Source organism: Polypterus senegalus, chromosome 10 (genome assembly GCF_016835505.1).
Source record: "Polypterus senegalus isolate Bchr_013 chromosome 10, ASM1683550v1, whole genome shotgun sequence".
NCBI classification, from domain to species: Eukaryota; Metazoa; Chordata; class Cladistia; order Polypteriformes; family Polypteridae; genus Polypterus; species Polypterus senegalus.
In genome coordinates this window covers 11,912,876-11,935,563 of record NC_053163.1, presented here as the reverse complement: position 1 = coordinate 11,935,563, position 22,688 = coordinate 11,912,876, and the positions used below count along the sequence as shown (strand labels likewise).

Sequence of the window (22,688 nt, the reverse complement as noted above, 5' to 3'; positions counted from 1 at the left end):
AAAAAACAGAAAATCAACAGTCCGCTATGGCAGAATGAGAGCAGCAACAAGTCCTGATATTCAATAACAGCTTTAATTAACTGCAAGAATTGGCTTCTCATTAAGAATCTGGTTGGAGTGAAATTGGCTGGAGTTTAATGTTCCAGTTTAGCTGGTCATCTGTTGGCTCATTTCTGTTTGGCTGCCATTTAATAAAGAAACAAATCAATTCAGAGGACTGAATCCTTGAAAGCAGTGCTAGTAAAATGAAAGGAAAAGGAGTTAATCAGCAGTGAAAACTGCTCGCTGATTAGGAAAAAGGTTAGAATGAAAACCTGCAGCCATTGTGGCCCACCAGGACTGGAGTTGGACACCCCTGAGCTACAGTGTTCGTATATATGGATCATCAAAATAGTAAAGTTTCACTGATAGATAAATAAGAAAGAGTCATATGGTGTAATTGTATATTTTTTACTATTTTTTAATAGCATGCCATCCACGTTTTTTGCCTACACTGTTAAAAATAGTAGTTTTTTAATGGTGTTTTTTGGTTCTTTATTAGGCTGTGTGGTTCTCCATAGAGTCATTACTTGACAAAGCACCATTTCATTCTGGGAAGGGTTCTTTACATATGAATTTGGTTCTTTGTGCTCTGAAAAACATCTGAATGCATAGAAAAAAATTCAAATCTTTATTGTATGGTATGCAACCTAGTAGGTCACTAATAGGTTAAGAAAACTTGAACTTAGCCTGTGTGATTGTTTGCAGCAGAGTCCTTTAACATCACGACACGCTGTGACTCTTCAAATCCACCTGGGGGAATAAATGCTAACATTACTCAAAGTTATTGTCTGCTTTTACATGCATTTTATTACTATTTAATTTAATATTGTTTTTTGTATCAGTATACTGCTGCTGGATTATGTGAATTTCCCCTTGGGATTAATAAAGTATCTATCTATCTATCTATCTATCTATCTATCTATCTATCTATCTATCTATCTATCTATCTATCTATCCTGTCAAGTATAGCATGCTAACATTCAAATCTATCTATCTATCTATCTATCTATCTATCTATCTATCTATCTATCTATCTATCTATCTATCTATCTATCTATCTATCTATCTATCTATCATAGTGCCTTTCACAAATCTGTACAAATTACCGTCTATCTACAGTTATTTACTGTATGGAGCCTGTTAGGAATCTAAATAAAGGTTCTTTCTTTCTGGAGCCTTCATGTGGATGGGTCTTTTGGGAACTAAACATGGTTCCCCTATGGCATCGCTCTGAAGAACCTCTCTGACATCTTGATTTTTAAGAGTGTACTTGTCTGAGTTGTAGCTTTTTCACTTTTCTTAGCCGTTCCATGACTGCTCTCCTCATTTTCCTTCCTTACAAGTCACTTGCATTGCATTCATACTTTGTTATGAAAACGCCTTCTTTCGTGAAAATATTTTTGTTGTTGTATCTGAAAAAAATGTCTTGAAAGAAAACATAATCTATAAAGTAACTATTATTAAAAGCAGGCACACTGTTTGATGATAGGCATGTGAGAAGTTGCACCTCCAGAATCTCCACATTTTTGGAGGGATCGCTGACAGACGGACCACAATAACAAAGTCCTCCAAAGACAGTCATTCTGAAACTGAAAGGTTTTTTTTCTCAGGTCTGTTTCGATTGCTTTTCATTTTTCTTTAATGTGTGTAAGTAAATATGCAGTTATACAATGTGCCACTTCAATGGACCTCACACCTCTGGCAATCTTACCAGAGTTCCATGGCCTGTCATTTAATTTTTAAAATAAGGCAGAGGTAAGAATAAAACGATTCTTAAGTGTGCTACAACAGCTTGGGCTTTGGACTTTAAAGTTTACTTCACATGTAACTTAGTTGTGTGACCCTTAATAGTCCAACCGTTAAAAAGATATGCTGACAAGTACAGTATGGCACAATCTATTGTCAAGCATGTGCGTATAGGGGACAGCTTAAGGGCTCCGGTGATTGTAATTCCCTGAGGTAGGCACTGTGTCTTATTGTCTCTTCTCTTCCTCCCTCTACAGACCAGAAGACTAACAGTTATAACACCAATGATGTCACTTCCCAGTGTCTTCCTGCTGGACTTAAGACCAAAAGATCTTGAGAGGGTTCGATTGGGAACTCGTATCTGGAAAGATGTTTCCACAGTTATTGTGTGTGGTTTTCTTTGTGATTATTTCATTTCATGTTGGCCCAACTCAGTCCATCTGTTCTCTTACACGATTAATAAGACATGTTTTAGAATGTGCAGGAATGAAATGAAACATGGAAAAGGGAAAATAAAAACAAGTTAGATATTGTCAGAAATGATTCTTTGTCAAACAACAATTCTGATTAATTATTATAACAGACAGACCAATGTAAAAGTTTTCCTCTGAGCAAAATAGGAATATTAATCTTGGAATTCACGTAACAAAGTTAATGAACACTGCACTCTTCAAATAACAACAACAACAACATTTCTATATCACATTTTCATATAAATGATGTAGCTCAAAGAGCTTTACAGGATGAAGAAAGAGAAAAAAGACCAAATAAATAAGGAAATAGAATTTGGGAACACTAATTAACATAGAGTAAAAGTAAGGTCCAATGGCCAGGAAGAACATAAAAACCAAAAAAAAAAACTCCAGACGGGTGGAGAAAAAAATAAAATCTGCAGGGGTACCAAGGCCACAAAACCACCCAGCCAGCCCCCTCTAGGCATTCTACCTAACAGAAATGACCTCAATCAGTCCTCATGGTATTCAGCGTTCACATGGAAGAATTTGATGATGACGGTCATGTGGACTTCTGGCCTTTAATCCATCAAGATAGGGACATCACAGTGCTTTGATCAGGTGGTGGTGGCGCAGGTCGCCACAACAGAAAACTGGAAAAAGAACAGAAGAGAAAGTAGGGGTTAATATGGATTTTGAATATGAATACCAAGATAATAATGATAATTAATTGAATATACAGAGCATCAGGATTAAACTAAGATGAAGCCATAAGAAAGTAGGCATTAGTATGCCACCAGGACAAATGCAGATATATATATATATATATTGTATATGTTATATAGTTTTACTGTCAAATAATGCAAAGAGTACCCAACACATGTTTCATCCTTATTTGGTCTCATCAGGTGTACACACTCCACTGCATCCCCTCGCGGGGATTGCAGACCAACCACATGCGTTACCTGGTAGGTAACCACCCATACAATCAGATCGGGACTCAGACCATGGATGCTATGAATATATATATATAAATCTTGGTAAATTATATACAGTATAGTGGGTTGGATAATGGATGGATATCTATATATATATAATGGATGGATATATATATATATCCATCCATTATCCAACCCACCATATCCTAACTACAGGGTTACAGGGATCTGCTAGAACCAATCCCAGCCAACACAGGGCGCAAGGCAGGAAACAAACCCTGGGCAGGGCATCAGCCCACCGCAGTATATATATATATATATATATATATATATATATATATATATATATATATATATATATATATATATATATATGTATATAATTTACCAAGATTTGCGCCCTAATTAAATGTGAATTTCAATCTGCTATATAATGGAGAATCAATAAGTTCAAACTGCCTTCAATTAAACTTTTAAGGTGTTATTATATGAATATATTATTTACATCTCCATGCCTTCGTATAACTGTAAGCTTTAAAAAATAAGAGCGCTAAATGCTAAGCAAATATCAAAGTGAACAACAAGCTGGGAGAATACATTTTGCTAAAATTGTGCAAAACGCTATTGAGATCCCCAGAGCGTTTTGGACACTATGGACGGCGAAGTGGTGAACTATAATGAAATAGAATATGCAATTAATATTAATTTTAATGATGGCTCAGTGGCTCAGCAATTACCAAGGCATTCTTTTCATTTTAAGTGTGGGGCGAGGAAGATCGATAACAAAACTCCACGATCTTGAGGACTCGACATGTTTTCTAATCCTTCTGTCACATGTGATCCCGCACAGTCTCTCGCTAATTCTCATTGGATACCACGCGTGAGACGCGCTTCAGACACCTCCGCTCCAACCTTCAAACCTTCAAAGTTTCCAGAAGCGGACAAAAGTAGGTGTTTGCGTTTATGCCTTTCCGGAAAACATAGAAAGGTGAGTATTTAAAAATGCAAAACTTCGTATGTCAAGGCAAAATATGAATGTAGAAGCCAGAAGTAAACTACCAGAATAAAGAAACGGCATAAAGTGTTAATAATTGTGAGACACCGAGTGGGTGTGTGTGCGCATCCGCGCTGTCTCCGAAAACACTAAAGGGGAGAACTTTAGGGGATGCGAAACATCGCGGCAGTAAAACGTCAGATTTATAAATACAACCATTCACCCGCAATCTTCGGATTATATGCCTTCCACTGAGCAATTTCTGCACACCAAATAAACTGTTATGATAATACGAGTCAACTTAGAATAAATACACTGCTCGATATGTGCACAGTATTTACACTTTTAATTTTTATTTTTTGTAGGTTAGATGTAGGCAGTGTGGTGTGGTGGTTAAGGCTTTAGACTTCCAACTCTGAATGTATGGGTTCAAATCCCGCTACTGATACTGTATGACGGTGAGTAAGTCATTTCACCTATCTGTGCTCCAATTGGTAAACCAAAAAAGAAATATAACCAATCGTGTCATAAATGTTGCAGGTCACCTTGGATAAAAGCGTCAGCCAAAGAAGTAAATGAAAGTGTGTGTAGATAAGAATAAAGCACTGTACGTGGCAGTGAAATGTATCACCTTTCAGTTCTCAGATTTAATTCGTACAGATGTTTAGAAGGTGTGATTTTGCCCTAAAATGTAACTAAAAGCGATACTCAAAAAGAAAGTAAACTGATTTTTACTCCAAAATCCGCACCCTTAGCATTAGCCACATTTTAGAGTACGTCCAACCAGTGATGAATTAAACATGTAAAGGATTGCCGGAAAATAATACGTCTTGAATGAAAAACCGTCTGTTATTTAATGTCGTTCTTATTAGTTGGCATTGAAAAGGTCCATTGGAAGTGTTGCTGATGGTTGCACGTTCTTTCCTTAAGAAACTGATATATATCATGCCCAATAAAGGGCTGTTGTTTGTTCTCATTTTTTAAGGACGCTGTTAATGTAAATATGTTGATAATGAACGAATATGCTCATTTAACATCATCTACTCTTAAAACAGAGAAACGTTCAAATTTAGTAAAATACATTATAAGTAAATTAACCGTATATTTGCAGAGTAAAAAAATGTAATAAAATTGTCATATAAAATTGATAAATTCACGTAAAGGTCAATTTAAACAGTGTTTTAGCTGTCAGTATTAGCTAACTGTTTCAAAGTGCAAGACTGTTTTAATTGTTGTATTGCCGTAAACTCACAATGATACACAATTCTAAATTTGCATAGCCTTAGTATATTTGCATAGGGTAACACCCCTTTGCCACAAAGCTGCCAATTCTTCCATAAAACCCCCATATTTATGCACTGAGAGCAACAACATTTTAAGAATATTTAGAGAAATTATTTTTCAATGTGTTCTGAGTGTTTTGGTAGTTATGAAAGAGGAAGTGTAACACACATTGTTGTGAGAAAAGTAATGTTTTCTATAGACAACATTTATAACATTCTGGAATTGATGGACTACATCCAATAAATTAAATAACTGGTGACATTTTTTTAATATTTAATACATTTCGTGTTCAGTTGATCTCACAGAGGTAAATACACTGTGTATTAGGGTAAAATTACCCTACCCTACAATACTGTATTAATAGAATTATTTTGAATCGCCAAGGTTGTAAGATATAATTTAAAAGCAGTTCAATGTTAATGATTAGAATTGTTAACTGCATTGTTTTTTTTTATTAAAACAGCCACTTTTTTAACGGTTAAATGATTGTCAGCTCGTCCGCCAGTTGCTTAAAGTTAAATTACAGCCATACATTATACATGGTAAATCACGAATTACTTTACTGTTTCAAATGCAGCTTGAGAGAGGTCACTTTTACTTTTTATATTTTGTATTCAGTATTTTCTTCTTTTACACGTCAGATCGCCTCTCCTGAAGTCATTGTTTAAACAAACGTAAAGTCGCGCCCGCGTGTCCGCGTTGTGAACTTGCTGCATCAAAAAAGCGCTGTGCGGTGGTCTGGTCTGAGCAAACCTTTATCAAACGTCACATAAACCTGCAAATTGACAGAATACGTAATGAACAAAAATATCTATTTGGTGAAGTAAATTAAAAATGTTTTATCTTTTCATCAATCCATCCATTCTCTAAACCCACGTAATCCAGAACAGGGACGCAGAAAAGCTGGCGCCTAACCCAGCAAGTTTTTCTTTTTTTTATCTTGTCAATATCGTTTGTTGATCTTTTGTACTTTTTCCTAACTTTCAATTTTTAAAAGAGTTTTTGTAAGTGTGATTTAGGTTATATTGTAATCTCTCCATTATATTAAAAACGTTTTCCGTCTTGTCTGCGTTATTCAGCCTTGACCTCTTCGCTCTACACCGCTCGCCCAAATCATTACTCGTACTGCGCACATCATCTCTCCGAGACATTCTCAGTGCTAACTCGCCTTTTAGCGCAGTCGGTTATAATGGCAAGACAGAAAAATAATTATTCAAGAACATCGAAATTTAGATCGTAACGGAAAAAGAGCGACAAGAGCTGATAATGAACCTCGAAAAAAATGTAGAAAAAAGAATTCTCCAATAAATAAGAAAGAGAAAAATAAACCGAACAATATGCGAACAGAAATGCAAAAAAGCAACGTTTATATAATGTAAGTTAGAAGATAAAGTATTTCATAATGTTGTTTTACTGATATGTTAATATAGGTTTTTTTTTTTTTTTACTTTTTATTACGTTTTACTTTTTACTACTATTTTTGATCGATATTTAAACTAGTCAGTTGTATTGTAGTTACTGTTTTTCTGTCTATAACAACTAAGGACCAAATCGTCTTCCACCCGCGTTTCGCATATATACTCTTCTATAAACCAACTCTTTAAATGCAAACGCTTGTAAAAGAGACAGACGTGGTTCTCCATAGCGATGCCATACACGTCGCTCGAGATCTACCGGTAGCTCACAACCCCTTTCCAAGCAGCTCGCCAAAGGGTTAATGAATCCTACATAAATTTGAAAACTTGATTATTCAAATTAGAGGTGGGCTTTCCAAAAAAATCATATTACGATCCTTTTAACACAAAATCACGATCCACAATCTGAATTGCAATCTATCTTTTCAATGTGGCATACACTTAAGAGAATATCCGGACTCAAACTCATCAAGACCCAAGTAACACTTTATTTTAAATATCAAAGAAAGTTGAATTAAATTGATCTCTCGCTCCTAGTTAAGTGGAGTTATGGTCGCCCCAAAGCTGGCGAGTGTGTGAGGAAGGCCCCTCTCCTCGGCCCCCTGCATGTTTCACCAGATTCGCACAAAGAAATTGCAAGCTCTGATACATAGCGAAATGAGAGAAGTTGCAAAATCAACCGGAATGTTAAAGCATATTATAGAAAAAAACACGATCTGAATCCCTTAAGTAGTTCTCTCGTGAAAAGCGGACAGATATAAAGACTGGGAGACATTGGATTTTATCTCTGTTTTAAAAAAAAAAATCATGGGAGGGAGACTAGGGAGACGATGATCTGCCAGAGCCCTGCCAAAGACACTTTAACGTCACACTAGACAAGGCAGTAAGACAACATTTAAAACAAGTTCACAGACATCTAACCTCAGTTGTTGGAATGCTTTTGGCAGACACACTTGCTCTTACAACAACGAGATGCAACAAGCAGAACATGCAGCTTGCCAGCAGCAGCAGCAAGCCAGCAGATGATCCATCCACTTCTCCTTAGCTTGAGTTCAGCCTCCCCTTCACAACGCGAGCTGCAGAGACATAGCGTGAAAAACATAACAGGCAGCTCGCCAGCAGCAGCAAGACAACATGATCTGACGGCATCTCCTTAGTGTGCGTTCAACCCCTTCAGAACGCAAGCAGCGTTATACCTCCTGGGAGAAAGAGATGTAACCACGCCCAGGGCTGTACATAAAGGACAAGCATTGTTTTTACAAAAGTTTTAAAGTAAAAGTGAAAATAATGCATGTATGTTATATATTTGTAAACCTTCAAAATAATGTGCAGTTAAAGTCTCAACAGTATTCTCAGCATTTCTGAAACTTAGTAGAGCCAGATAACTATAAGAATCTTCACCAAGCAGCACTGAAAATGTCTGCTTTGTCTGGGTCTCCATCCCTCTGTGAGTCTGACATGAATGTCATGAAATCAAAGTTCAGAACAAGACTGACAGACAAACATTTAAATGACTCCAGAAGAGTGAACCTGAGTGGCTACACTCCACCATACACCCCTGCCTCTCTTGTTGACTCCATGCAGTGCCAGTCATCTCACTAACATCACACGTGCAACTGGACCTGTGAATAAAGTGAAACAGTGACATGTGACAAAATGACAAATGAAGAAGTCAGATCTGTGGATTTGGAATTGCATTGCTTTGTTTTGACAGCACTCATGTTTTAATTCAATAGTGTGAGATACACTAGAGAATGCATACAGACATACAAAATGCACTTGCAGGTGAACTAAATAGTTTTTTGTGATGATTTAATGCAAAATGTGAGTTATGGACACCAACATTTTGGAAATGTTCAGGCAAAACAAGCTTATTCAGTTTGTTTGGGTTGAAATAAGCTATGAGAATAAACGTTAGAAAACATGGAGTAGCTCTCGGCCTGTTTCATTTTGTAAAAGTAGCTCTCAGTGGAAAAAAGGTTGGAGAGCCCTGCCATAGAGGAACCATTTTTGGCTACCAAAAGTCCTGCATCCATATGATGGTTCCAGAATGGACTTTTATTTATTTAGATCCATAACAGGCATACATTAAATAACCATGACAAATGGTAACCAATTTGTGAAACACCAATAAGTCACGATTTTAAAAGTACCCGTGCTGTACAATAATACAGGCTATGTTCAAGTTTTGTTAATATGTTATGGTCCTGCTACGTAGCCTAGAGATTTGAGGATGTTTTTCAAAGCAGCAACTTCATATCAATGAAAAAAGTTTAACATTGATGTTGTTCATTCAATGTAAATTTTCTCTTTCAATCAATTTAAGATTAGTTATTTAGTGTTGTAGCTTGAAATATTTGGTTTCAGATTTCAATCAAAGTAAAAAAAAAAATGTTTGTACCAAAGAAAGTTATGGTGGTGGGAATAAACGTAAAAATCCTATTTCAGTTAACCTAATATTTTCGGTTGTTCGTGTGCTGTGTTTGAGGGGCTGTTTGTGTTTTCTTCCGGTCAAACTTTCCAGTGTGTTGGCTTTCCAACTGCCAAAAAAGAAGAACACTTTCCCGAGTGGAGTGGACGTGGCGATACAGGTCTGGTCATTTTCAGCAGCAGACCTTCATAACGGAAGATTTCTGGTTAGTAACTCTGTTTCTCAACTGTTAATTTTAAGTATAAGAACTTGTAATAAAACATACTTTCCAGAAAACTGTAGAAATGTTTAACTTAAAAAATAGATTTACTTCAGTATAAAACAAGTGAATTACAACCAGTCACTCTAAATGATTTGCCTCAACTTAAAAATTGTGGGTTCAATAAGATAAAAAGAATTATATTGTTTCAGATTGAAAATATTAAGTGTGAATCATTACCTTCATTATTTTAAGTTGAATGGAGGTTATACTTTTTTCAGTGTGTATAAGAACCCTTCCCAGAATGAAATGGTGTTTTGTCAAGCAATAGTTCTACGAGGAACCACACAACCCTGTAAAGAGCCATAAAATTCTGTTACAGAACCTGCATTTTAAAGAAGGCAACTGGGATGTCCATCACAAGAGGCCCTAACAGATCAGCAAAACGTGAACTTATACTGTGCTTTTAATCAAGGGTCCTTGTAAAATCAGGAATCTATTGGTACTGCAAAAATCTGTTATTATCTTTGGTTATTTTCTGAACTGCCTAGGGATGTAAATTAAAGGTTATATCTGGAACCTTTATGTGGATGGTTCATTTGGGAACCAAATAAGGTTCCACCTATGGCATTGCTCTGAAGAAACGCTTTGACATCTTTATTTTTAAGAGTGTAAATCTACTCCAAATATCCTCTTTATTTCTGAAGCTTAAATTCAGCAATTCAATTTATTTTTAAGAGAAATGTATCTAAACATGTTGGGTTTTTCTGCTCTTTTTCTTAGATACATCATGACAAAAAGTTTTGATTGAAAAATCCTCACTTAACTTTCACCTTTGGTTATACTTATACTGTATGTCATTGGAATGTCGAAGTCTACAATCGAGCTGTTTATAGAGAAAGCAAGCTGACAAGACATAAGTGAAGGTGACACACAAAGTAATCATTTTAAAGGCTTACAATAAAGAATACTTTAAGAATTAAAAAATATAAAAAACAAAGCAAAATAAGAAGAAGAAAACAGTATTATTTAGGAGAGACTGTACAGAAAACTACTGAGGTTAACCAAAGGACTTGGAACCCACTTTGACACTTTGCTAAAAAAAAACTTTTCTCTCACACCCAAAGCTCACTTTTTATTTTTGTAATTTTGAATGCAAGGTCAAGTGCTTTGATAGACAGTTAAAGTAATTTCTCCTTTCCCACCACCATTGTGGATTCAAAAACGTGGAACGACTTTGTCCCTTCCCATCTCTGATCTCTCAAATGGCAACAATAATTCTTGAACAGGATAGAAAAACCAAATGTAAGCACTTATGTGCAGTGAAAGAGGCTGACAACTTTTTAGTAGACATTAACAACTGGGTGTGCTCAGAGGAGGAGATCTTATCAAAGCTACTTGAATTTCAAAAGAAGCTCTATGAAACGACTCATAATTTTGATATTTGGATTAAAAAGTGTTTACCCGATCCTTCTTTGGAAAATATTTTATCCAGGATTGTTTCCCGATATGATGAATTTCCACATGAGACAAATAAAAGTGTGTGGCTCCGTATGCATGCTGTTCTTCTTCCTCCTGGCTTAAACAAAAGAGAGGATACTGCTGTTGTGAGAAGATGGCTGCACTCACCTGAAGCAAAGATTAAACATCAAGCTAAGGCCAATTCTGGTGGTGAACTTCCAAAAAATAAAGTAGACGAATTGTCCCTGTTGCTGTCTATTGCTAATATTTTGGGTTATGCCAAACCAGACAAGACTTTCGGCTCTCTTCTTGGGCCCCAAAGCACTTCTCTCTGGCATGATGAACTTCAAAAGTCTCTTGAGACCTATTACACCGTGGGAACTGACAACATTTCTGCATCGCAGGCCCTCCTGATTTTGACTGGCCTTACGTTAACTGCTGGATCCAATGTAGTAACCCCTGACCTGAAAACCCAACGTCTTGACTTCATCAGCTCTCATTTACAAGAACCTTTGTGTGAAGACATTGTTCAGCTCTTATCAAACTTTGATTTAAGATCCAACAACTGGCAAGAAGTTGAAGAGAAACTTGTTATAATTAAGGATATAAACAATGAAATAAAAAATCACACGAAAGTACCAGAGGTACAGAGAGGACTTCCAATGATTGCAAACATGGAAGGAACTAAGTTGCTTCAGAGCAAAGTGCACAGTGTAACAATGAATCAAATGCCAGACACACCTGGGTGGAGAGTAATTGAAAGACTTGGTCTGAAGGACTACTGTCCAAAGAAGCTGACAACCTCTGACTTTCTAGTCCTTGACATGTCTTCCACAGAAAGAAGCCAGCCAGCTACGGAGAAGGAGCTGCCATTTTTCTATCTCCAGAAACTTTTCATGGTGGATTACAGAGCAAGAGAAGTTGTTCCAATAAAAAATGAGAAAAAAATGTCTCTTTTACAAAATTGTACTAAGGAAACAGAGGACCTGGGCGTGGATGATTTTTTTAATGAAGACAATGAAGGCAGTAGTGATGTAAATACAAATCTAACAGACATTCACTTCATGGATGTCCAGATGGCCATCTATCATTGTGCCGACATGCTGCTCTGGCAGTATATTGTATCTAAGCTTTCATTTTGTCAATATGCTCTTCCACTATTGGTACCAAATCCTTTTACCGGTATGATTGAATTTCCTTTGTGGTCTTTTCGACCTCTTAAAAAAAGCTGGAAGAGTTCAGGTATATCTAAAAATGGAAAGAATGATGTCGACTGCAAAAATGCTAGCATTTGTGAAACGATAATTCCAATAGTGTCATTTCTCCGCCTGGGACAAAGTTTCTCTTCAAAATCACAGATCCTTAATGGAGTAATCAATAATCAGAAGCACAATACATTTTACCACCGACACTGCAAAGGTAGCAGAGGAAAATGCCACTTTATGGATGGAGTGGTTGAGATCTCCTGGTACTGTCCAAGAGGAAAGGACGATGACCTATTTAACGACTGTATTGCCTTTGCAAATTTGCGTGGCGATGCCAGAGATCACCCTAAGCAGCTTGATTTTCTCCTTTGTACTTCTTCTGTCATCATTATCCTGATGACCGATGCTGACCGCAACAAAGATGGAAAGGTAATATTAGAGAAACTTCTAAAGTCCCAGACCCCTTTGATCTGTCTGTGTGCTGACAAGGAAACTGTACCTAAGGGGAATTACAAGAATAAAGTGAAGATACCCGTATTGAATCAAAATCAAGCTGAACTGTTTCAAAAGTTAAGAATCTGCATTAAGGACATGCTATACAGGTCAGAAGTAATGGTCACTGTGGACAATTGTGCAGAGATTGCAAGGAATAGCAATCTGAAAATCGATGAAGATGATGATGATTGCAAAGCAGCCATGGTGAAGGCAGAATCTGTAGTGGCGTGGTTAAAGCAGGTATCCTCATCTGCTGTGAAAGAATTGTTTTTTCCACTTCAAGGAGATCTTTGGCATAGCTGGTGCAAGAAAAATAAGGAACTAACTCGTCTACAAGCCAAAGAAATTCAAAGTATTGAACAAACTAAAAGTACAATTGAAAGTGAAAAAGGTAAACTCAGAAGAGAACAGTATAGAATAGGATTTCCTCCAAATGAAGTTTTGGCAGAATTCATTACATACTTGAAAATACTATCTGTGACCCAAAAAAAGTTGTTTTTAAAGTGGTTGGGAATAAGATTAGATGAAGTTCCTGCTTTAAACCATTCACAAAAGTCTGGTGAGGAATCATCAATAGGAGGAAGTGTAAAACAAAAGAGTCAGAAAACTGATATGGCGAAAGAAGAATGGGAGGCATCCTCACTCAAACCTTCTACCTTGGGTTTGGAAATTTTGCTGAGAGAACTTGGCCAGATCTATGAAGCACTAGACTTTCAGTCCGGGAAGAAGAATGAGCTATTCTTGACTCTGCCGCAACTTGCAGCTGAACTCATGATCACTGGCTATCCCATTGAGCTGCTGGATGGTGATGCCTCTCATATTCCAGTAACGTGGATAAATTCTGTTCTTCAAAGAGTCATTGAGAAGCTGGGAGACAAGAGGATTTTTGTTCTTTCAGTTTTGGGAATTCAGAGCACTGGGAAGTCCACCCTACTGAACTCATTGTTTGGCCTTCAGTTTGCCGTGAGTGCAGGTCAGTGTACCAGAGGAGCCTTCATGCAGTTGATTAAAGTCAAAGAGGGACAAGAGGACCTCAGGTTTGATTACCTTCTAGTGATTGACACTGAAGGACTTCGGGCTTTGGAACTGGGAAACAAATCAGCTCTACACCATGACAATGAGCTGGCTACATTTGTGATTGGGATTGCCAACCTCACATTGGTCAACATATTTGGCGAGAATCCATCTGACATGCAGGATATCCTTCAAATTGCTGTTCAAGCATTTCTGAGAATGAAGAAGATTAATTTGTCTCCAAGTTGCATTTTCGTTCACCAGAACGTTGGGGATGTGTTAGCTGATGAAAGAAACAGGGAAGGCAGATATCGACTTAAAGAGAGGTTGGATGACATGACCCAAACCGCTGCTAAACAGGAGGTATGTGATGTTACACAGTTTAAAGATGTCATCAGGTTTGACATCGACAGACACGTCCATTACTTCACTCATCTTTGGGAAGGAAACCCTCCGATGGCTCCTCCAAATCCGAGTTATTGTGAAAATGTTCAGAAGTTGAAGGAAATGCTGTTTTCTGAGGAAATGCAGGTGGGAATCTTAAAAATGTCACAATTTAAAGCTCGTGTCCAGGACTTCTGGTCTGCTCTCCTAGATGAGGACTTTGTCTTCAGTTTTAAAAATACGTTGGAGGTAGGAGCATATAGAAAGCTCAGCGAAGAGTATGGAAAATGGAGCTGGCAGCTGAGAAGTGAGGTACTGGAGATGGAAAACGACATGAAGAGCCAAATTGAAAATCATATTGTGCGAGAGGTAACAGTATTAGATCTGGAAGAAAAAATTCGGAAGAAGTACGAAAATCTTGAAACCGAAATAGAGCAATACTTTGAAAATGATAAAGATAAAGACATATTAGCTCAATGGAGTGGGAAAATTAAATTAAATTTTAAAAATCTTAAAGAAGATCTCATAAAAGAAGTTAAAAGAGTACTGGATAGCTTTAGTTTGATGATACAAAGTATTCGAAAGGTGGAAGAACAAAAAAGTAAATATGAAATGGAGCTGATGAAAAAGAGCCAGGAGGTGGCCCTTCAACTTAAAGACAAAGCCACAGATGAAACAGAACTGAAAAAAGCTTTTGAAAACCTTTGGATCGAGTGGGTAACTAGAGTTAAGTCTGATATGCCTCAACTTGAAGATCCCATTATAGAGGCAGACTTTGACAGAACATTATCGGAACATTTTGAAAATAAATTAATTCGTTCTTGCAGAGACAGAAAGACCTACCAAAAAGTGGCAACAGCATCTGATTTTTCGATATATCTAAATATGAAGAAAGGAAACCCGTTGAAAAACGTAATGAAAATAACAGATGGATTTATATACAACATAGATGAACAGGATCATCAATGTATGAGGAACCTCACGAAAACTCTTATACAGAATGCAAGAGATTATATAGAAGGCAAAGAGACAACAATGGCAGATTACAATCAGAATTATATCCATGAAATGATGAAGAAAATTTATGAAGAGGTAAAACATTGTGATTGCAATAAACACAGGTTTGAAATTAAAAAAGAATATTCAATCGATGTGGCACTGCACATACGTGAAGAAGCCGTGCACAGTTTTCAGGAGATGCATTACACTTTTAAGAAAGCTAACAATCCCTTGGAATATCTACAAGGAAAGAAATCAGACTTTTTTGAGTCTTTCAAGATGTTGTGTAGTGGAACAACAATGGCTGCTCTTTTAGCTGACAAAATCACACAGAATGTTAAGAAAACAATACGGAAAGAAGCCTTCAAAAAAGTCACCCCTTTTGTAATTAAAGATAGTCAGAAAAGTGACCCAGCCTTAAATGGAGACAGAGCTAATCTCGAGCAACACATCTTACAGTCTCTAATGGAAAAGTGCGATTTTCAGGAATTTATTCAATATGCCAGTTCTCCCAAAAGTTATTATGAGGAGTTTATTAGGAAACGTGTGGATGAATACTTCTCATTAAACAATGAAAAAATAGGGCTGAAGTTCCAAGACCACCTTAACAAGATTGGGGTTAAAATTAGTAAATTGTTTGGATTTACCATTGATGAAGAAAATACTGATCCTTTTGCATGGCTTAACATTTTTGCTGGACAAAGTGATGGAATGTTCTTCTCAAAAAATGATTTCAGGGGTTATCAAAATGTGGACCCTCAGGACATTACATTCTTTAGAGACACTCTGGAAAATTCTCTGCTCAATGCAGTGAATGAACTGAAGGAAGAGTTTAATGGTAAGCAACCTATTGACCGGAAACTTTTGAGCTGCCAACCTGATGAAATGCTGATTCAGCAGTTAAATGGATGCTGGGTGACATGTCCATTGTGTCATGCTGTCTGTGCAAATTCCTTCACAGACCATGAAGGTGATCACAGTACCCGGTTCCACCGTCCCCAAGGAGTCAGTGGTATAAAGTGGCATAGTACTGACAGACTTGTTGTAAGTATTTGCTCCAGCCTTGTGGAAAGCAAATGTAAAATGGTCCTTCACAAAAATAACAAAAAACTTCAATATAAGCAATATCGAAAAGCAGGCCCTGAATATGCAAATTGGAGCATCAAACCAGATCGATCAACACAACCCCTATGGAAATGGTTTCTGTGTCAATTTAAGTCTGATCTGGAGAAAGAGTACAATGGGATTTTAGAAGACATTCCTCCAGAATGGAATCGTTTTACAAAAGAAGATGTTATGAACTCACTTATGGATACAAAATGAAACTTACGTGAATGAGACAAGAGATTATAAAGTTTTGGGGCATCCAAAAAGGTGATCCCTATATAATCGAAATTTTCAAAAACAGAATAAACATATAATAACTGCAGAAGACTTCTTTTCAGATGGGAGTCTGTTTTTCAGAGGAAAAGGGTGGAACAGGTGGGATCAGGATGTTGGACGTGATGTCATTGATGTCTAGTCCATCTATCATCCATTTTGCAGAAGGAAGATGAGAAGATTGCATTAAGCGACAGTGCCAGCCCCTAGCTTGGCAGGTTACTACTAGTTTAAGAACCCTGAAGTTGTCACCTTATTAAAGGTATGCCAGCTTTGAATCAAACTTACCGAAATATAAAGAGATGACAATTGCCCATATTGTGTTGGCATGATCACTTGTAGATTAATTAATTTATAATTAAGGTGACCAATGTACAGTATGTTCAGTATATAAGCAGTGAACTGGTATTATTTTGTAATATAAATATATGGGATCCCTGGCTAGAGTGTTTCAATGTCTGCAGGTATATGTTCTAACCAGATTTATAATTTAGAGTTAATTCTTCTTGTAAATCAAGTATGTTATTTACTAAGGTATTGTATCCTAATTTTGTACACTAAATTAGGTACACTAAATTAGAAATTTATATCTGTATGTATGTCACGTTTTTGGAAAATTAAAAAAAATATTCTTTCAGCTAGAATGAACTAGTGTCCCTCAATCGTAGAACTCTTTTATTCTTACTACTTTCTAAATTCTGGTTATTAAAAAGGCATTCTTAATGGATAACAGTAAGATATAGGCTGTGAACTCCAGTCCTCATTGGGACGGTTTGCATAACTCCTGTCCTTGCCATGTGTTGCTCAATCTTATCCTTAATAATTCCTTCCATTAATTTTCCTGTGATGCTTGTTAAGCTTACTGGCCTATAGTTGCTTGGATCAGCCCTGTCACCCTTTTTATATAATGGGATGATATTTGCCATTTTCCAGTCCTTTGGAATCTCTCCAGTGCACAGTGACTTCCTAAAAATATGTGTCAAGGGTTTATATATGTACTCACTAGCCTCCTTAAGAACACGAGGATAAATATTATCTGGGCCTGGTGATTTGTTTGATTTCATCTTATTTAATCTGAGCAGCACTTCTCCTCTACAATTTCCAAATCCCTCAGTACCTCCTTAGTAGTTGCGTTTACCTCTGGCAGGTTATCCACTTGCTCACTTGTAAACACCTCAGAAAAATGTAAGTTTAGGGCATCTGCTATTTCATTGTCTGTATCTTTAAATTCCCCTTTACTATTCCTGTGTGAAGTGGCCAGGATGAGGATCAGCACATGCAAAACTGAGGCCATGGTCCATAATAGAAAAAAGGTTGATTGACCTTCCCAAGTGGGAAGTGAGTTATTGTCTCAAGTGGCGGAGTTTAAGCACCTCAGGGTCTTTTTCACAAGTGAGGGGAAAAGGGATGGTGAGATCAACAGACAGAATGAGGCAGCAAGTGCAGTCACTATACTAATCCATAGTGGTGAAGAAGGGTTCAGAATCAGAATGCAAATGACAATGAGGTTACAGGTACAAACGGCCCAAAATCTCTGCAAGGTGGCTAGGCACTCCCTTAAGGTGAGAAGTGCAGACATTCGGGAGAGACTTGGAGTAGAGCTGCTGATCAGCAATAAAGAAGAGCCAACTAAGGTGTTTTGGACATCTGATACTGATGCCTCCTGGATGCCTCCCTGTAGAGATTTTATGGGCACAACCAGTTGGGAGGAGACCCAGGGGAAGATCCTGGTCTTGCTGAGAAGATTATATCTCTCAGATGGCCTGGAAACGCTTTGGGATCCCACAGTATGAGTTGGCAAGTGTGTCTGGAGAAAAGGACATTTGGGCTTCACTGCTAAGACTGTTGCACCTATTTCAGAGAACGGGTTAAAAATTAATAAATGAGTTAGATATGTAAATAGTATTAGATTAGCTTTAGGCTATCTTATTGTTTGTGGTTTACAGTTAATTAAGAGAGCAGTTTTCCACTGTGACAAATAGGGGGCTCCACCGAGCCCCAAACCCTGAACCAACCAACACAAATACAGTCATGGGTTCAAAACAGAAGATATTTATTATGTCAATACCTTACAAAGGTTTCTTGAAAGGTTGCACAAGCAAAATATCAACTCAGTTCTTCCTTCTATTCTCTCTCCATCAACCTCCCTCCAGCAAGTGTTACCTTCCTTCTTCCATACGCTTACTCAGCTAGAGGAGGCTGGATGGTTTCCTTTTATGATGGACCAGGGAGTACTTCCAGTGCCAGGGCATAGCTCAATGTAAAAACTTCATGAAAAACTTCATGAAATCCTGGAGGATCGTCCTGACGGCACCCTTGGGACCCAGCGGGGTTGACTCATGGTACTACAACTCCCATCATGCCCTGCAGGTGTCCTCATGGTTACTGAGGTCCTGGAATACTGGCATCTAGTGGGTGGGGGATAATATTCAAAAACTGGAGCCTTCTCCCACTGCTCATTTGTCTTATACTCCTGACCAAGTAAAGGTCCCATACCCATCCTGGATGGGATGCCAGATAACCCTGTCTGGCACTTACATCGCTCATCTGTTTCCTGAATTTTGATGAACTTTTATGTAGTGCTGAGACTAAGAAAAGTAAAAAAAAAACATTGAGTCTATGTCTTGATTTGTTTAGAGCTGATACTGAATTATTTTTAACACATGAATTTTCCAGTAGTTGATGCATCACTACAATAAACCACCCTGTTTCTTAATACCGACAGACTCTGGGTGAAATCTAATTTTCTATTGAATGATATACTTATTATTCAGTAAATTTGGCCACTGTGTTAAGAAAAGTGGAGTGGAATTCTTTCAGGAGTTGATGTGTAACGTTTTATAATTAATAAAAATAATTAGTTATTATTACAATAATGTTTTTAAACAAGGTATGAGGAAATAATATAAAATAGTCACCACACCTTCAAAACTTGTTTGGGTGTTACTCAACACCAATGCATCAACAATGTGGCCAGACCAGCAACTTGGAGTCTGCACAGAAAGCCAGTGTAAATCAGTGTATGAACCAGGAGATGAAACTTTCCTGTCTTCCACTATAGTGCACCTGAAAGTTTTGCCCCAATGATGGTGTCCTGCTTTTCTCTGTCAATAAGGCTGCATTAAAAAAATAATCCAGGATTCAAAGTCAGCCTATTTTATTCTCTAGTATCTGAGTGTTGTTTTCTTGTTTTGACAATGTAGGAGGCGAGTGAATGAGTGAGTCTGTCTCATTATCTGTTCTCACAACAACAACAATTTATTCCTTGCATAGCCCAAAATCACAGAAAGAATGCCTCAAATGGCTTTAACAGCAGTGGCTTAGCTAGGGCAGGCGGAGGGGGTGGTCTGCCCCGGGTGGCACATTTTGGGGGCGCCATTATTGGCCAAAAGGCTCAGTACAATTCGTGTGTAAGCAGCAGGGTTCGGAAAAACTAAAATTCTCTGATTTTTACCCACAAATGCTTCTAAAATAATTTTCAGACTGTCCTTCTGTGACGGCATCAGATATAGCAGTTAAAATTTATGAGGCAATAACAAAAATAAACATAAACATTACACCGACAATAATTTCTTGGAAGATAAACAACTAATTTACAATTTATAATTTCATTTCGTTATCAATATGAATGTGTTCTTGCTCTGCGCAGAAAACATCCCCACTTATCACTTGTACACTACACTGGTTCTGGTTTTCGCCGTGTAATTATATTAAACTAATAATCTGCATGCGGCTTATTAGTACATCTATACTATATTCTTGTCTAGTTGATGCTTATAAATGATTATATGTGAAAATGTATTGTAGTTCTCTATATATAGGAATAAATCTATACAAAATGTATCTTAATTTTTCTCTATACGTCATTTTAATTTTCTAATTAAATAGGTTAACATATTCAGATATGTTGGATGGAGGCAAATTGAAGCACCGCCCCACCCTGGGCGGCACGAACTCTGGCTACGCCACTGTTTAACAGGCCCTGTTTTTTGACAGTTCCCAGGCAGTGACTCTCTAAGAAGAGAAGAAAATAACTCCCTAAAAAAACTTGTAAAGAAAATTAAGTAAGAAAAGGCAATTTGGAAAGACACCCCATCCCAGGTAGGTTGGGCCTACAATGAGTGTCAAAAAATTGGGGTAAATACAATACAACACATAAAGAAGAACAGAAGTAATCCCACTCAAAGAGCTATATGACCAATCTATCATAGCCAACACCGAAATACAAACTACAGGTAAAATTCCGTTATAACGAATATCTTTATTACAAAATTTTAATGACAACAAAGTATTTTTATGGTCTTGACAGTTTCCCCATATTACACGAGTCTATAGAAATCTTGTTACTACGAAGTACATTCAGCAGATACTTTTATTACAATGAAGTGCCAAAAAGACCTTGAAATGCCTGAATGAATCATCCACAGAGCAGTTAGTTCTGTGGTCGCAGCTCAGTTGTGTGGAACGATCCCCGAACAGAAACTTTCCTTGAACTGTTTTTTTTTTTTTGCAGTTTTTGTTTTCGGTGGTTTTCAGTGATACCTTTTGTTTATTGTTCGTCAACATCTGAAAAACATCCACTGGAATTTAACTCAATGTCACCCTCCTATAGAAATGGCAGATATGAAAAAACGATAACAGTTCATATTAGAAAAATAAAAGAATTTTTGCAGGTCTCGATTGCAGTTAAAAGAAAAAAGCCGTTGCCAGTGAATTCGGAATTTTGCCATCGACACTGTCAACTTTCTTGAATGACCGAGCAAAAAAAGAAGAAAAATCTTGCAGTTTTGATGTGGTTCAATGATGCTCGTTCAAAAACATTCCTATGAATGTGGCACTCATTCAAGAAAATGTGAGGTTTCTAAACTCTCTTGGGACCTCCCCCAACTGAGCAATACGCTGAAAAGCATCCCGAAGTGCGATCACCACGTTTGTGGAAGACTGTTTATCCATTGCCTGGGCAACAGCAGGCTCACAGCTCTGGGGCAGCTCTTCACTGAAGCAAACAGAAAACATCTCGATGGGTGGTGTAAAGTACATTTAAAATACAGGGAACAGGATTATTTGGCCACTAATCTGGCCATGACCCTGCCTGACTGCTGTGTCTGTGTATAGGAGAGTGACAGATCCCGCTACAATAAATAACCACGGTGTTCCTGTTTCAAGCTGAATAAAGCTGTTTTTGCTAAAGTACTGAGTCTCAGCCTTGTGTTTTAGAGTGTAAGACAGGGACTTATAGCGCGACCCCGATCTTTTTGGATTTGTTTCTGTGGCGCTTCACTGCAGCGCTGTAAGTCAGCTGTTGCCCTGCCCCGGCAACAGACAAACAATCTTCCACAGATTTGGCAATCGCGCTTCAGAACGCACTTCGGCATGTTGCCCCGTTGTTTGGGGTGGGGTTGGGGGATCCCAAAAGTTTAGAAATCTCACAATATAAAGAAGAAGAAAAGGATGTTTTGGCTTCTGATTGATACCTGTGCTGCCCACAACATGCTTCCACATTTGGATAATGTTTGTGTTGAATTCCTCCCACCCAATTGTACAGCAGTGCTTCAGCCATTGGATTTGGGCATCATTCGCACCTTTAAAGTGTATTATTGCAAAGAAATGCTGCTAAACATTCTCGTCAACATATCTTGTAGACAGGAGGAGATTAAAATTAACGCAAAAGAAGCTATTGAAATGATTGCAGACATCTGGACGCAAGTTAAAGAAAGCACTATAGTGACAAATACAGAATCTCATTACAATGAAATTTTCATCACAACAAAATATTTTTTAGGTCCCTGGCAGTTCATTGTAATGGAATTTTACCTGTACTTTCTTCTTGCACAGTATGCCTTACCAAGTGCAGGCACAGAGCACTGTGAAGACTCTCAAGGCAAAATGGAAGAATAGGTTACACTACTCACTAAATACAGAATTATCACAAAAAAGTCTGTAAAAAACTCATCCATCATAGGCTGCATTAATAATGGAGATGAGTCAGAGTACAGGAAGGCTATGGAGGACTTTGTTGTGTGGTGCAGCGACAACAACTTGCAAATTGACATAAGCGAGACAAAAGAAATGGTGGTGGACTTCAAGCATTCCAAGGAACCTATGAGACCTGTCAGCATTCAGGGGGAGGACATGGAATTGGTGCAGAGCTTCAAGTACCTGGGGATTCACAGAAACAACAACTTGGATTGGTCTGACAACACAGTGGCGCTGTGGCGCTCAGGTCTTTTGATGTGTGCAGCAAGCTGA

At 37.7% G+C, this 22,688-nt stretch overlaps 1 protein-coding gene across 3 annotated transcripts; it reads left to right on the top strand.

The window, feature by feature from the left end:
- The first annotated feature begins 4,078 nt into the window (after positions 1-4,078).
- LOC120536713 (interferon-induced very large GTPase 1-like) lies at positions 4,079-16,986 on the top strand. Of its 3 annotated transcripts, none has more exons than XM_039765168.1 (3): positions 4,115-4,166; positions 9,396-9,507; positions 10,285-16,986. In XM_039765168.1, exon 3 carries the CDS (start codon positions 10,767-10,769, stop codon positions 16,380-16,382), a length of 5,616 nt encoding a protein of 1,871 aa, XP_039621102.1. In that variant the 5' UTR covers positions 4,115-4,166; positions 9,396-9,507; positions 10,285-10,766; the 3' UTR covers positions 16,383-16,986. The 3 variants fall into 3 exon arrangements, with proteins under 3 accessions (XP_039621103.1, XP_039621102.1, XP_039621101.1); XM_039765167.1 differs by having other exon boundaries at positions 4,124-4,166; positions 9,360-9,507; XM_039765169.1 differs by lacking the exon at positions 9,396-9,507 and having other exon boundaries at positions 4,079-4,166.
- The last annotated feature ends 5,702 nt before the right edge of the window (positions 16,987-22,688 follow it).